We start from the raw sequence: 17,535 nt of genomic DNA on the forward strand, positions 1-17,535 counted from the left end.
AACAATTTTTACTTAAAATCCTAAATATTCTACTTCTCCAAGATTATATTCTCAGAAAAACTTAATTTGCTAAAATCCTTGTTGCTAAAAAAAAACTATTGATTTTGGATTATTTACTGCTAATACTATTTTTTAATACTAATACCACAGACTAATAATAATATACTACGTATACAACTAATACTAATACTTGGTATAATAATACCTGTATTATAATTTATAACCCAATGCAGCAGTAAAAATAATACCTACCAACTAAAAAAAAACAATTGGTATAATTTATATTCATCTTTTATTTATTATATAGGTATTCATTCTAGACACATTTGCAATAAATTACATATTATTAAAACTGAAAGATTAGATTATTAATCACGTAAGCATGTAATTCTGTTATAAATAAATAGATATAATAAATACATATTTATTTACAAAATAATCAGTAAATACATTATCAATATTTGAATATTATTCTAACATCTATCAATAAGCAGAAATGTTTATTTTATACCATCAAAGATAGCGACAAGTAATACATATATACCTAGTTATATTAATTATTAAATAACATAAGTATGGGAAACCCCACTTATCATTTACATACTTGAACGAACTTAAGTTAGTTTCACTTGAAATAATGCTGTTATTACCCTTCATTAAGAATGTCAAAGGTCAGTTTTATATTGTTTTACAAATTACAATATTCTACGAAAAGTATATTTAAGAAAACCATGTCATAATAATATATTCAATAAAAATTATAAACGATTAAATTAAATATCGCATATAAATAACATAATAATATAATATGTATTAGCATATTATTAAACACGCAACTACTATTATTATTTTCCCTGTCATTAATCATAAAATAAAAATATATTATTTTAAAAATCTCTCTTCTATATTTTTCGTCAGTTAAGTTTGTGGCACTGTAGTCATTTTTCCTGTTATTTTGTCAAACCGTTTTTTTTAATAATTGGTTGCAAGTTATGGTTCATTTTTTCGTTTTAAACCTATTTGTTCTTTCTAAAGCAATAATGTATCTTTGCTTGGATTAAAATTAATTGTCATTAATATTTAATTGAACAATAATTGAAAGTTAATTATAAATTGTCACCGCACTGTCATAATTGTTATTAAAGCCTGCTATAATTTTATAAATCTGTATCAAATGTGACAGTCTTATCAATTTGCCATCTTCTACTACTGTTTTTCATACGATATCTTAATTAGGGCAATTCTGTTTTGCCGTGTTGATTGAAACCTTACAAATATTTTAATACTAGATTTCCGCCCGCGTTTTCAAAGGAAAACCCGCATAGTTCCCGTTCCCGTGGGATTTCCGGGATAAAACCTATTCTATGTGTTAATCCAAGTTACCCTCTATATGTGTGCTAAATTTCATTGTAATCGGTTCAGTAGTTTTTACGTGAAAGAGTAACAAACATCCATACATCCATACATCTTTGGATACATGGATCTTTGTGTGTTATATAATGTTTATAATTAGAATATTAAGATTAAGATAATGTAGACAGGTGTCGTTAGATTCGCCGTAATTATTTCAAAAATGATAATTTTTTTTTATTAATATTTTTTTTGAAAGCGCTCGAATATGATTTCAAATTTGTGTTTTCTTTCGATTAACGTAGTTAAGGGCTTATCAAATAAAACACCCAAGTAATAAAAATGTTAATAAACTTTATTCATACAAGTACATTACTGAAAATCAAGAGAGAGTTCGTTCAGTGGAACCTGATTGAACAGTTTGGTTGTTTCTCTCACAATCTTAGTAACGATTGCCTTCACGATCGGAGGCGCCATTTCGTCGAAAATCTCCCGCCAATTCGAGTTTGCTAAATGCGCCACTGTATGAGCTGTGAACAATAAAATAGTTTTTAAACTGGTGAATTAAGTATTAAGGTTAATTACACAGAATTTAAACTTTTATATACAGTTTGGTATACTTAAATTGTTTTTAAATCAGTTAAAGTTATATTAGTTTAATCGTAACCTTAGCAGACTGTTATACAAAGGATTGTAAAGCACTTTCAAGTTGCATTATTTTAAATAATGGTAAAACCGGCCAAGTGCGAGTCGGGCTCGCGCACAAAGGGTTCCGTAGCAGCAAATATAATAAATTACAGTTAAATCAACCTATCTCAAAAACTATAAGAGATACTTTGATCAAACCAAAAATCGTTGAAAGAGTTAATTAGCATGCATCACCTCTATTTTTTTTAGAATTTTATACCCCGTAGTTATAAAAATAGAGGGGGGGGGACATACTTTTTACGACTTTGAGAGCTGATATCTCAAAAACCGTTCACTTTAAGAAAAATGTTTTTTAGAAAACTTTATATCATTTTAAAAGACCTTTCCATTGATACCCCACACGGGTATGTACATCGAAAAAAAAAATTTCATCCCTCAGTTACATGTATGGGGGGCCCCACCCCCAATTCTTTTTTTTACTATTTAGTGTCATATTTTTGTAGCGGTTCATACAACACATATTCCCATCAAATTTCATCACTGTAGTACTTATAGTTTCCGAGTAAATCGGCTGTGACAGACGGACAGACGGACAGACGGACAGACGGACATGACGAAACTATAAGGGTTCCGTTTTTGCCATTTTGGCTACGGAACCCTAAAAATCACCTTTTTTTTTCAATATTAAAATCAATCGATAATTCTGAAAATATAGGTAACTAAATGGATATAACCACGAACGAATCATTGATTTGATTTGATTTGAAAAACGAATTAAAATATCTTTCTAGCAGTACCAACATCTTGACTTTTTCACTGATAGTATGACTGTGTTTATTCGGTACGCCATTTATTATCTGGATAGCAATTTTTAATTAAATTGAATAAATTTCTAATCTGTCTGTCTTCTATTTCTATAAATTTCTATTGGTGATAATATCTGTATGTTTGTACATATTATCATAATGTTAAGATATAAGTATTTTTCTTTTGTATTTTGACTTGAATTGTGTTAATAATTATTTTGTATTGTATAGCATAGTGGTGCTTTGTCATGACTGTAAGCCACTATGTTCTCGAAATAAATAAATAACATTTAGCTTTAAATATGAAACCCGTCACTCTCAAGAGTCAAAAAGGCTCTAATAATAAATTTAAAGCTTACCCAATCTCGGATTCCCAGGCAGAAGGTTCTCGAAGTGGAAGTTCACATTGGTGAGCACATGTGCGGAGTGGCTCCAATTCCTCACGGAGAGGTAAGTGTTGCCGCCCTCAGAGCGTAGGGCTGTGTCTAACACCACTTTGACTACGATGTCATCTGTATAAGTGGAATTATTGGTATATATGTTTGATGAATCTTTGCTTTGGTTGTTATAACGGACTAAGAAAGAAAGTTAACATATCTTCTAAGTGTGTTTTTTATTTTTTAATTTTATTTTTATTTAGTGACTACATTATTAATTGTGTATTAGTTAGATGCCAATTTTTTTTTTATTTTTTGGCTATAAAATAAACATTATACTATTTAACTTTTACCTAGAAAAATATATATGTACTATTAAAATAATCATTACCACTACTTTGAATAACTTTTTATACATGAAAATTTTTAGAGAATATAAAAAATGCTCATTTATCAACCATTTATAAATGCTATAAAACGAATTATTAAACTTTTTATAAATATAAATTAAGGTATGTTACTCACGAATAATAATCATGTATGGGCCATTGCCGTCAATTTTGAAGTCCATGAGATTACCATTGAGAGTGTAATCTCCGGTGAGCACCACGGAACATTGTAGATTTATGTTAATACGGCCCGCTTGTTGCCTGCAGTTAACAAAGTAAATTATATTAGAAGTCATTTTTTTATTTATTAACTTTCTCTGTCTTTTAGTCTAGGTTATTAACTATATCTCAAGTAACTGTACCTATTCCTAATAATTTTTATTTTTAAATTATTACAAATATTATTCAAATTTCAAATCAATTCGTTAATTATTATTATTACTGGAATAATGCATCGAAATATTTCCCATATTGATTCTGTCTTTACTCTATCGTTTTCACTAAAGTTTTTTTGTCAAAGTATTACTCATGATTAATTAATTGGCCTTTTTTTCATATGCCTTTAAATCCCAAGCTTAGAGTAAGTCGACTGTGAATGATTTAACTGTTTACTAAGGAAAAAAATTCTATTAGATAATATTTATTTGATAATAACGCTTTGTATACTTAGTTGCCATATAGAGGTTTTTTGAACTGATTGGAAATGTTTACAGCTGGACACTTTTTGAACTGTCTCCCATGTCTGACTGTTAATAACTCGTTGACTCTTCCCTCCATTGCTACTTTTGTGGCGGATTTACTACATATTTTGATGTTCTATTAACTATTATTCGAATTTCAAAATAATATTTTCAAGACAAAACATAAATAAGTAAATTTAACTTTAACTGTCAACATATTTTCACTGTGTACACTAAGGTGTACATAATACAATCACGTTCATTTATTTCCGAGTCAAACAAGTGGACAAGTGTCATTGCACCCTTGTTGACTAAATGCCAAATTAATATCATAATATGCTAAAACACAAAAAAAAAAAACAAATTATTATGTAATTGAATACTCCATCTAGACATGTACCTATCAATCACATACATGGTCGTTATATCCTTAAGATATCTACTAATTTGACGTAACGCAATTTAAAAATAACTACCGGAACATTACAATTGAATTTTCAATCTAATAAGATGCGTTAATGTGACGTTAAAAAATACAACAAAAAATAGACAAGGGAATTATTAAAGTCATACGAAACAAGGTTGAATAAGACGAATAGGTACTTAGAAATAAGCTTGAAGAAAATATATTTAATAAATAACGTACTAATTAGTTGAAGATGTGCTTTATCTTTCTAAAATATTTGGGAATTTTGATCTGTTTTAAAAATGTTCCGTGGAAGCATCTAGTATGCGGAATATTGTAAAAAGAATTTTAAAACTTAGAATTTATAAAAGTTTGGTTCAAATTTCAAAAAACGGACTGATAAAAAATGATCAGAATCTGAGTTCTGAAATAATTTGATGCAAGGGCAGATAATATATTAAATTATGCAATTTTTATGAATGTAACAAAAATGTACCAATGGAAAAACTACCGATAGGAAAAACATAATCAAACTCAGGGCTTATTATTATAGCAACAACTTACTCCAGATCCAAAACCAGACAATGACGCAGCCCCTTCACAACCGTGTTCCTAAAGTCGATATTCAATCCCGCCTGGTTGCTGGCCACATGTGGCACGCTCATCGGGTCCAAAGTGTCCATGCCCAGTTCTGGTACACCCGCCGCTATGAACGGAACAGCTTGCTGAGCAGATACCTTGAGGCAGACAGAGTCGTAGGAGTGGCATGGATGGATGAAGGAGAGATCTGTAAAGAGGATAAGATGTTTTTAAAATACTTTATTAGAATAATAAATCAAAATTAATAGGTGATAGATAGTTGACCGCTGATAGTTGACTCCTTGGTACAATGCTTGACGCGTGAGCGTAGAACCGAGGGGTCCTGGGTTCGATTCCCGGTGGAGACGAAGAAAAAAAATGTCTTGGTCTGGCAGGATACAGAAGGCTGATCACCTACTAGTCCCTAAAGAAAATCGATCAGTGACACAGATGTATGCATAATGCATCTACCCCTTACCCCTATGTGGGACACGGGACTTCACTTTTTTTTAATAGGTTCACTTTTTTTAATGGTTATTTGTAAATGTATCGATTGGTAACATAGTTCTGTATACTATGTAATTAATTTTATCTTAAGAAACGTTTTTCTTCCATTCTTAACTAAAAAAATATTAAACCAAATTTTAATTGGGTATTAAGCATCACAATTCAAGATATTTTTTCTGATTCACTCGGCATTTTATACCAATTTAATTTTTTATGCATTTAGCCTAGTCACTACTGTGTAGATATTTTGCAAGCGTCATGGTCAAAGGTGAATAGATCAAGATTTATTGTATTTTTCTGCTAATAGTACAGAGTACTTGGATGTTTTGGAGGCTGGTTTTCCGCTAAAATTAATGAGATATTTACGTGCCAGAGAATCTGTGATATATAAAACTTTGACTCTATTTAGCTTTAAAAGCTTGTATTGAGAAATAATTATTCTGTTTGTTTATCTAAGATACAAAAATAATTACAGACCCATAGAATAAATAAGTTTAACGCTGATGCAGTAACTCCATTTTTTTAAACAAGATCTAATTTATGAAATCTAACTACATATTCATTTTTTTTGTTCTGGCAACCTTTTACATAACATACGGTGTATACTCGTATACGTAATGACTTAATCACCTAATGGCCTATTTATTATTTCATAGTATTAAAAATTGTAGTGGCAAGATTTTCAAGGTTAGCAGGGAAGTTTTTTCTTAAAGCTTTCATAGAGTAAAGCCCTGTATTTAAGATAGTCATAATAAAAATAACGTAATTAAGAAGTCTAAAGTATTTTGTAAGAAAAAAAAATCAGAAAAACTTTAGTAGATAATAATTAATAACACACAGATATAATAAAAAGACGTGTGGCACTCGGGGACTGCCGCGGTAAAGCTATTACATAGCATGCCTTCAAGCCACACCTCCGAGCCCGTCGGAGTGGGGAGCGTGAGGTTTTTTCGTTACGGAATTTCTCGATTCGGTCCCCGCGCTCAAGGCCCGCGATAGAAGCCACAGATAGAAGCTATGTAATAGCTTAAAAATTCAGAAAAACTTTAGTAGATATAATAACACACAGATATAATAAAAAGTTGTTCCACGTGTTTCACTACAATAATTAGAAATATAGGATAGCCATTAAAAGTATATAAAATGTTTGAAAACCGCCACTTATCCATAGCAAGACATATCATAATGAATATCTTTTACAGCGTTAAACATGTCAAGGAAAATATAGTTTATATCCTCAATACAAGTTTTTGTCCTCACGTTTACTCAATTATTATATACATACAATTGCTATTTTATTGTTCAATAGTTGTAAGAAGCTGGTAATCTTGTATGACACTTCCCAGAAAATCTTATAAAATTCTCTATTTCTAAGATTTTATAAATATACGTATTTTTAAAGTTATGTACAAAACTGTCATCTCGATACAATAATGCTAAAGATTATATGAAAAAAAAAAAACTTACATGATTTTATTGAACTAAAAATGAGTAGTTTTATGCACATAATTATATCTATGAAATTTTAAAATGTTATAAGGGTAGGTACCCGCTAGGTATAGAATTGGTTAAAATTCGTTGATTACCTAATTTTTTTTTTCTAAATGACCGCCTTCAATATTTTGTTTTTCATGTAAGTAGGTATATTTAACTCTTACATAGTATTGTAATAGCTGTGCTCGTACGTAATGAAAAATAATTAATCTTACTCAATTTTTTGGCAATCGTAATAAAATAAGCTGGTTCGCGAACTGGATCATGTTTTCAACAATATCTGATGTACCTAACACATTTTTTGCAATACACTTAAAAGCAAGGTCATTCATGTACCTAATTATAACAACTAAAGTAACAAAAACTTCACACGTTTTGTAGAAAAAAATACAAAATCACATGTGTTTCCGATCGATTATATTTTTGAAGTTAATCTCGTAGACTGAGACTTTTTTGTCTCGTGGAGTCAAAGTCTTCTCCATTATAAATACAAAAAATAACATTCTACGGCTTAGACGTACAAACAAGAAAAAAACAGAATAAATCAATGCAGTAGATATTGTAATTAAACATGATAAAAGGCTAATAGGTATGATAAAATCGATTTAGATACTGAATATAAATTCTCCTACTAGGTACTGGATCTTATATTGAAATTTTTAAATATATACCCATATATTACCCTATTATTATGAATTATTATTATTATAAACCAGAAACCCTTCTGATTTATGTTACTACGCCACGTTAAAATAGTAAATTGAGTAGAACTTACGCAAAGCACATCATACAAAGCAGTAGATAATATATTACATAATAAATATATTATATATATTTAATACTAGCGGTCCGCCCCGGCTTCGCCCGTGGTACATATTTATGTTTTCTCCACATAAAAACCATCCTCGTACTTCAAGGAATATAATAAAAAAAGAATTATCGAAATCGGTTCAGCCGTTCTCGAGTTATGCGCTTACCAACACATTTTGCGATTCATTTTTATATATAAGAAGATATATACGATAATAATTAATAAAATATTCTTTAGAATTAAAACCAAAGGTTATCTGTGACGCTTTTTATCCGTAGGTATATTAACGCGAGTAAAGCTGCTTGCTAAAGCTTGCCACATCATGGTCTAATACAGAAAAGGATATTAAATAAAATAATGCATAGAAACAAAAGACGATTTTATAGTGCTGATAGTTATTAATTGTTGTTCTTAGAATCATCTATTTTGTGTTCATCAAGTTTTTATAACGAAAAGATTCTTCATGCAATAAATATCTATAAAATACTAACGAATTGACGTCATAAACGTTATTTAATGTTGTTATTATACAATCAATCAATATTGTAATTCACAAAACCACTAATTGTCAATTAAATACATCAATATTTCGTCGGTTTTTAAGATTTAATTGAAGGCTGAAGCTTACTTATTTACATCTATAGATAAATATTAAAAAATTAAGAATATAAAATGCTGGACACTCAACATTTTAATTGTATTCTTCAAATATAATATCAAGTAAATGCATATTATATTGTAGGTAGTTGTTAAGCAAAGAAAAACTGGAAAAGAGAACTTTAAATGTAATCTAAAAACGAATTTATCTTTCCGCAAAACTTCTAAAGCAAAATGTTGTTATAGTATAAGTATAGGTATAGTAACTTAACCCACGGCTCCTTCCCCGGGGGGCCGTGGTTATCTTTGGAAGATTTCCCCACTTAAAAATAAAGGTATAGTAACTTACTATTCGTTTCACTAAAATAATTGATTTACAGATATATCTCCAAAACCGTTTATCTATTAGCAACTAGCAAACCGGGCGAACTCCGTTTCGCCACCAGAGACGCCTTTTCTTTGCTATAAACCTCACGGAGCCCGAGACCTTTCCAACGAATGCAAAACCGTGGAAATCGGTTCGTGCGTTCTGGAGTTAGAGCGTCAGGAAGGAAAATCCGACTTATTTTTAAATAGTAGAAGATTATTTATCAATGCCTTCAGTTGCTTTATTTTTTTTAGATTTTTACATAAAATATATAAAAATAATCTCACCAGCATAACAAGTGCAAATAAACGCACAGACGAACACAAAAACTGACACCTTCATTTTGCTTCATGCACATCACAAAACACAACTTTTAAATGACACTACATTTTTATAGCCTCTTCATTTCTTAATTACTGTTAAATTGACAATTAACAGCGAATTTGGAAATTATTCCATTATTAAGTACCTTGATTGTACAGTTACGTGAACAATGCAAGTTTGTGGTTTAACGATATTTTAGAGTAGGTAGAGACAGTTAAAGAGTACTAAGGTATAAAAAGTGAAGTCCCGGCATGTCCCCTAGTGGGATAAGAGGCAGATATACATCTGTTTCACTGATCGATTTTATTTAGGGACAAGTAGGTGTTCAGCCTTTCTGTGTCCTGCCAGACCGAGACATTTTTTAGTAGTAGTAGTAGTAGTAGATAGTCTCCACAGGGAATCGAACCCAGGATCCCTGGGTGCTACGCTCAGTGCTCACGCGTCAACCACTGTACCAAGGAGGCGTTCACTAAGGTATAAGTAGAGCACAAATTACATTTATCATAGCAAAACTGAAAACTCTATGAATAGAGAGTCTCTGTTTAGATACATAGTACACTTAAATAATATAGACGCAGTATCATAAAATACTCCCTTGGCCCGGCTTAGCCCGGTTTGGCCGGGATTAAAAGATTTGGATTAAAATTAGAAAACTCATCGCCCATCCACATTCAACATAATCACTACATAGTATAAAACAAAGTCGCTTTCTCTGTTCCTATGTCCCTTTATATGCTTAAATCTTTAAAACTACGCAACGGATTTGGATGCGGTTTTTTTAATAGATAGAGTGATTCAAGAGGAAGGTTTTAGTATTAATTTATTGGGTTTCAGACAAAGCGGGCGAAGCCTCGGGCGGTAAGCTAGTTATTGATCTTATAATATAAAAATGAATCGCAAAATGTGTTGGTAAGCGCATAACTCGAGAACGGGTGAACCGATTTCGATAATTCTTTTTTTATTATATTCCTTGAAGTACGAGGATGGTTCTTATGTAGAGAAAACGTAAACATGTACCACGGGCGAAGCCGGGGCGGACCGCTAGTTATTGATAAAAATTAACCTCTTTCCCTAAATAAAGTAACTACAATGATTGTGTCTGAACTATAAACTCTCAATATTTAAGATTACACGTTTAATATAATTAAATATAGTATGGTAAATGAATGAATCATGAATAGTTAAACAAAAGCCTCAAAGGTCGTTGACATTGGCCTTTAATCTTCCGTACAACTGGGAAATGATTTAAAAACACATGTGAGTAAGCGAAGGTGTTTTATGGATGCGTTTTTTCGAAGAATCTCTTAATTATCCTTTATTAATTATACGGATGTGCCTATAAATTACTTTTATTGGAAACAGATAGGAAACTTTCCAATCCATAGTAATATATTATGTAGTAACTTAATCTGTGCTAATATTAATATGATTACGAATATTATATTTTACCTTTATTTACCTCACTTGCGTATATGGTTTCATACTAATAGTATAGTATTATAATATCTATGCTACTAGTATAGAAATTTATTATCTCTGCTAGGATTAATATATTAATACTAGCGGTCCGCCCCGGCTTCGCCCGTGGTACATATGAAAAATAGATGTTGGCCGATTCTCAGACTTGGCCGATATGCACAGAAAATTTCATGAGAATCGGTCCACCCGTTTCGGAGGAGTATGCAGACTAACATTGTGACACGAGAATTTTATATATAAGACTAGCGGTCCGCCCCGGCTTCGCCCGTGGTACATATGAAAAATAGATGTTGGCCGATTCTCAGACTTACCCGATATGCACAGAAAATTTCATGAGAATCGGTCCACCCGTTTCGGAGGAGTATGCAGACTAACATTGTGACACGAGAATTTTATATATAAGAAGAAAGATATTATTTCTGCTAGGGCTAATATAAAATTGTAGTATTTTAAGGTTTTGAATTTATGTTTTAAATAATATGTATACAAGGTACTTTCACTATTATTATAGACTTTTAAGTTAAAGTTTACATTGAAAAAAAATTATCATCTGTGTACACGTGGACTCTATCAATATCCGTGACATAATTTCAAAATAATTCTGCATTCATCATCCTCGATTAAAATTTAACCAATTAAGTTATTTTTAGACAACAAACTGTGGGAAAAAGTGTTATAATTACCATGAAGAAACAAAATGCCTCTAACTATAACCACAGACATTCTATACTTACTAATATTATAAAGATGAAGAGTTGGTTTCTTTGTTTGAACGCGCCAATCTCAGGAACTACTGGTCTGATTTAAAAAAGTTTTCGGTGTTAGATAGCCCATTTATCGAGGAAAGTCATAGGCTATATATCATCATCCTAAGACTAACAGGAGCGGAGCAATGCGGGTGAAACCGCGGGGCACAGCTAGTATAATACTAAACTAGTATTTTAGGCTTTTATTGATATATTTTCCTGTTAAAGTTGCATATAAACAATGTTGTATTAATTAAAGTAGGTACGTGAGGGTTGACTGGTGGCAATGACCATGGCCGAGGGTATACGTGACCATACATACGTCAGCAGACTATAGGTACCTACTGTTTCCATTGAAACTATCAACTAACGTTAGTATAGGAAGTAGTATTATTTTTATGGTAAATACTTTAAAAGGATTTGCATCTATTTTGTATTCACTGCATTATTATAATTATTTTAAACCAAGTTAGAAATTAAAATAGTTACAAAATGGATTTAAATCCGTCAAAAATTTCTTCATCAACAATTTAATATGTACAATAATTATTCATGGTTTGATTCGTTGTGTGAAATAGCCGAAATTTTGTAAGCAAGCACCTACATACTTATATTTATATTGTAAACAAATATGTAAAATATACTAGAGGTCCGCCCCGGCTTCGTCCGTGGTACATATTTCGCAATAAAAGGTAGCCTATGTCCTTTCTCGGGTATCAAAATTTCCCCATACCAAATTTCATGCAAATTGGTTCAGTAGTTTAGGCGTGATTGAGTAACAGACAGACAGACAGAGTTACTTTCGCATTTATAATATTAGTATGGATTATCACAGATAAATCGAAATATATAAAAAAACCCAATTACATATTACGTCTATTTTAATTAAATACTTATTCACCTTTGACATCGTAAATAAATATTAGAATAATTAATTATTATTAATGAAAAATAGGAAATCTAATGATTATTGAAAATGGAATAGGTAGGTATTATTCTTATTTAATATTCCTAAAAATTCTCTAAATGCATTAATTATAAATTATTTGCATTGCAAGTTTCATCCACCTAGGTATTGTATATCTATTTATACAAAATAATACTGGTATAAACGAAAATAAAACCAAGAGTATTCACGGCTACCAACAATCTCCTATACTATACGTATCCCATTATGAACAAGTCCTGTATCAACTATAATTTAGTTTTATTACCAAAGACGTCATCACTCTACGTCAGAGCCGGTATCATTTAACATCATATAGAGTCATGACATGTATGAAACGAAAGGATGTGATACATGTCACACACTCCTATCATGTTGTTTTTTACCTGTTTATCCGGTGACGAATTTGAATATATTTTGAGTAGAATCTTCAAAACATAGCCATGTAGTAAATATTTTTATGTGTTGGTGGCTTGTTGTCGTTTTGATTTAAAGTATTTAATTTATTGCATCAGATTATTAACAAAATGAAACTTAAAAGTTGTTACGTAGTTTTTTGTGCTATTATGCAAGAAAAGAGTGAACGGGTACCTTCTAGGGAAGCGCGCTCCATCTTAGGCCACATCTCTGCTTACCATCAGGCAAGATCGTGGTCAAGCGCTTCCCTATCAGGCAATTATAATAAAAATAAAAAAATATTAAGATTTTTCCTTAATTTATTTCATTATCAATAAGGCAATAAAATAAAAAAAAATAATATTAAGATTTTTCCTTCATTTATTTCATTCCTTTATCAATAACTAGCGACCCGCCCCGGCTTCGCACGGGTGCAACGTTGATACTAAATACACTACAGAAAAACTGTGAACGTTGTAGGTATATATAAAAATTAAAAACATAGCGGCCCGCTCCAGCTTCGCACGGGTATAAAATACCTATATAGCTGGGCGGCCGGCCGGTACAGCCGCAATCGCTACGTCCCGCAATTTTTAAATCTGTAATATCTTCGAAAATATTCACTTAAATCATACGGTGTAAAGGGCCATATAGATCTATATTAAATGAACAATGTATTCAAGGTATTAAATTGGTTAAGGATTAATGCCGTATTGGTTAAAATCGCTTCGAAAATTAGCCATTATTTGTCATAAAAAGTAAATGACAAAAAAAAGTTATTGTGGGTTATCCATAAGAGATAGACATATACCATCACGGACTTTTCTGTAGACCTTTTCAATGTGTATAATACTTAGTACATTATTTTGATAAAACTCGTAGGGTTCAGCCAGCGTTTGCAATGTAAGCGGAAAAAATGTAATTTTTTACTACATCACATTAGAAATCTCGAAAATAACAGTACTTCTCCACTATTTAATGGATGTTATTATACATATAAACCTTCCTCTTGAATCACTCTATCTATTAAAAAAAACCGCATCAAAATCCGTTGCGTAGTTTTAAAGATTTAAGCGTACAAAGGGACATAGGGACATAGGGACATAGGGACAGGGAAAGCGACTTTGTTTTATACTATGTAGTGATTATTGGAATACAGCAGTTTTAAAGTAAAACAACGAGATGCCAGGAAGTCGGATCACAATTAAGTAAAACACCATAAAAATAATCGTTGATAACCAGCTTATTATTTTTTATGGATGACAATTTAAATATGACAACTGATATTTATTATTAATTACAATACAACATCACGACGTTTTGGTTAGGGAGCCAGGTGCAAATTTGGTTAACTATTTCCTCTCAAGAGATAGTTCGTCAGACGCATGAGAGTATAGTATTATAAAGCCTCGTGAACGTCAGCTGGCGCTCGGTTGGGGGGGTGCCTCCCACGCACATATGAAAAAAAATACATTCATTCATTCATTTCCTCTCAGCTAAAAATTTGTCAAATTGTAGCTAACCCAATATCTCAACGAAAAAAAATAGTCAGCTGGTTACAACATGGTGTATTATACGTCAGCTGGTGTCTCGAACATGAAAGTTAAATTTAAAGAAAAATTAATTTTCCGTTATTTCCTCTCAAACAAAAATTTACCTAATGATAGCTTATATGTAACTGTGGATAAATATATATGTCAGCTGGCTGTATCTTGGTGGAAAAACCGTCAGCTGATACGGGAGGCTACAACCGCTCTTCCCCCCAACCGAGCTCCAGCTGACGTTCACGAGGCTTCATAATACTATACTTTGATGCATTTTACTAATTACCGCTTGAGAGGAACTTGGTCATAAAATCTGCTGCTGGCTCCCGGACCATTTCAGATTATAACAGACAGACGTGAGAGCAAAAACATAATGCAGGATACTGTCCTTCATAATTATAAAATTACAAACAAGACAATATATAAATGCCGCAGTGATATCTTAACGTTACTGTGGTTACTGTGATGTTGGGAAGAACGTTCACTTAAAATTCCTAAAAGAAAAAAGGAACTAGTTAAAGACAAAAGATACGAAACAGCAACCTCAATCATAATACATATAATATCTTGACATAATATTATTATCTGCCTTTCGTGTTATATTTTGTGAAGTAGTGGATCGATTAGCTTTTCACACAAAACACATTCGTTATCTCAAATATAAAAGGTATCTCAATATAAAAAAATCTCGTCTATCATTTAATGAAAGGCGTGAGCAAATGAATGTCATATATACAAAGACATGTAAACATTTTATTGTCTAACTTACCTGATACACTATATATTTGTTTTTATTTATGATTATACATAATTACTTTGACATCCTCAAAAATATTTCAAAGACAAGGTCCATCAAGGTCCATGATATTAATTGTAATATTTATTATTCAGTTTTGAGTTTTATCTTTCAATTTATGCTTATCACGATCTTCAAAACCAAATTGCTTTGCATTTATGAACAGGCGTCAGTTTTTAAAAAAGGGCTTCTTTAAAAACTACTCGTAATTTTCCTAGTCACATAAATAACTTGCATAACGTAATTTTTGCTACTATAAAATTGATGATAATTTTTTTTATTCACTGAGACATGGATATTTTAATAGTTTGTGAGGATGTGTTTGTGTGTGTGTTTGTTACTCTTTCACGCAAATACTACTGAACCGATTATAATGAAATTTAGCACACGTATAAATGGTAACTTGGATTAACACATAGGATAGGTTTTATCCCGGAAATTTCACGGGAACGGGAACTATGCGGGTTTTTCTTTGAAAACGCGGGCGAAGCCGCGGGTGGAAATCTAGTTTTTATATATAGAGACAAGAGATAGAGACTTACTTTATATAGGTATCTTTTTTCTACTTTCATTCTAATTCGGAATATTATACGATTGAAGACAGTCTTACACGAAACCATGACCTTAACAATAATATTTAAATAAGCTAAGAAAAGTTTTTAAGGGTCAGCGAGTAGGTTTGACGAATAAACAAATATACCTTTAGGTATTTGACCCTCGAAATATCTCATTAAATAAACAAACATTAGGAAACTTGTTATTAATAATTTAACTGTAGCTAAATATAGCTGACTTTGATCACGTAGGACCCTATCACTTATTAGTTTATTTAAATTTTTAATTTATATTAATTATTATAAAATATATTGATTATTTCCATCAAACACTTCGCATATAAAGATTAGTTTCAGCTCCTAAGTGTCAAATAAACGAGATAAAATTAAACTTACTTGATAAAGTGGTAAGTGTAAAGTGTAAGTTAGTTAATTATCGCAATATCTTTGTTGGTTTTCTAAATCAATGAGCTTAATATACATAGAGCATAGTAGATATGTATTTAGAGTCAAAAGAATTGTTTTTTTTTTTTAATGGTGACACTTATTAATTAATAAAAAAATGCTATTTATCTCGTCTTTACTATGTGTATAATAAAATTGAAGAACTGCAGTACGTTTTAAAACTTAATATTCACAATAACATACCTATAGGTAATGTTTCGTAAGCGTAAATATCACGTAGTACAGTACAAATAAAATAATATTTATTAAGGCTTACGGCTTATTTATTAAGTTTCTTTGTCGTCCATATTTTTGCAATGAATAGCTCATTGAACTTCATCAAACTACATGCATAATGCATTTTTGGGATTGCTTAAAACTGTGCTTATTATGAAAATGCACAATATAAGAATAACTTGCTTTGTACGAAAAAGGAATTTGTACTTATGATACTTACATTATCCATGTTATTTTGTACGTTTAGATGTTGTTTTCGTTCCAAATAAACAATTTTTATTATTTTTCCACCGACCTCAAACTAGGTTCTGAATACGATTGTTTTTTTTTGGGTTTTTACCTCAGAACTTTCCACTGAGTGAACCGATTTGATGAGTCTTTTTTTATTTGAAAGCCTTTCGGTAGGTTCATTTCAAATTATTATGTCCAGTTTTGACCGTTCAAAAGCGGTTAAGTTTTTGTTAAACAATAATTATAATATAGTACGAATAATCTATGTTGATAAATATCAAATAATCTACCCTATTATCTAGATTACCTACCAAATAATTATCCCAATAAAACCCGCCCAAGATCGTAAAGGCATCTTATAGCCGATTATTTTATTGGAATTAAGATGTGCTGTAAGTATGATTAAAATTACCTGTTTCTACATTTATAATACAGTAGAATTATTAATAAGACAGTATTAGGAATTATTTATCAATAATTGTCACTTAAGTTATTAGAATAGAATAGAATAGAATTCATTTATTCGTGGTAAAACAAGAAATACATACAAAACAAAAAAAAAATAATACAGATAAAAAAATAAAAAATCACCACGAAAAGGGTATGGATTCAGCATATGGAGAAAACAATGACCAAAAGGCCACTGCTTTCACCGCTGTTTTTCAGCCATAACCTGTTGTGGCCACAAATGTCATACGACAAAAAAAACATGTAATTATAATAAAAAAAATACTCAGTACCATAACAAACATAGTGGTTCCCCTTAAACAAACATATTATATTTTCAGGAACACAGGTAAAACAATAAAACTTTTGAATACAAAATA

General features: G+C 31.1%; 1 protein-coding gene across 1 annotated transcript; it reads right to left on the reverse strand.

Moving 5' to 3' along the window:
• Nucleotides 1-1,684: 1,684 nt before the first annotated feature.
• On the reverse strand, nt 1,685-9,382 carry LOC149483083 (putative beta-carotene-binding protein). Its single transcript, XM_089703206.1, has 5 exons — nt 9,299-9,382; nt 5,221-5,443; nt 3,707-3,831; nt 3,164-3,316; nt 1,685-1,880 (listed from the first exon to the last, which is right to left on the reverse strand). The coding sequence occupies exons 1-5, from the start codon at nt 9,351-9,353 to the stop codon at nt 1,723-1,725; spliced, it is 714 nt and encodes a 237-aa protein (XP_089559332.1). The 5' UTR covers nt 9,354-9,382; the 3' UTR covers nt 1,685-1,722.
• Between the last annotated feature and the right edge of the window lie 8,153 nt (nt 9,383-17,535).

Source organism: Colias philodice, chromosome 14, assembly GCF_061535455.1.
Source record: "Colias philodice isolate Cphi_HAF_F1 chromosome 14, ilColPhil1 Martin Lab GWU primary, whole genome shotgun sequence".
Lineage (NCBI taxonomy): Eukaryota > Metazoa > Arthropoda > Insecta > Lepidoptera > Pieridae > Colias > Colias philodice.

Bases quoted from the DNA above. Each gene is read 5' to 3' on its own strand.
- LOC149483083 (XM_089703206.1), bottom strand. From the start codon at position 9,353: ATGAAGGTGTCAGTTTTTGTGTTCGTCTGTGCGTTTATTTGCACTTGT. The intron at 3,832-5,220 runs GTAAGTTGTTGC...TGTTAACTGCAG, and splicing joins TGTCTGGTTTTGGATCTGGA to GCAACAAGCGGGCCGTATTA. The intron at 3,317-3,706 runs GTGAGTAACATA...CCACTTATACAG, and splicing joins CCCATACATGATTATTATTC to ATGACATCGTAGTCAAAGTG.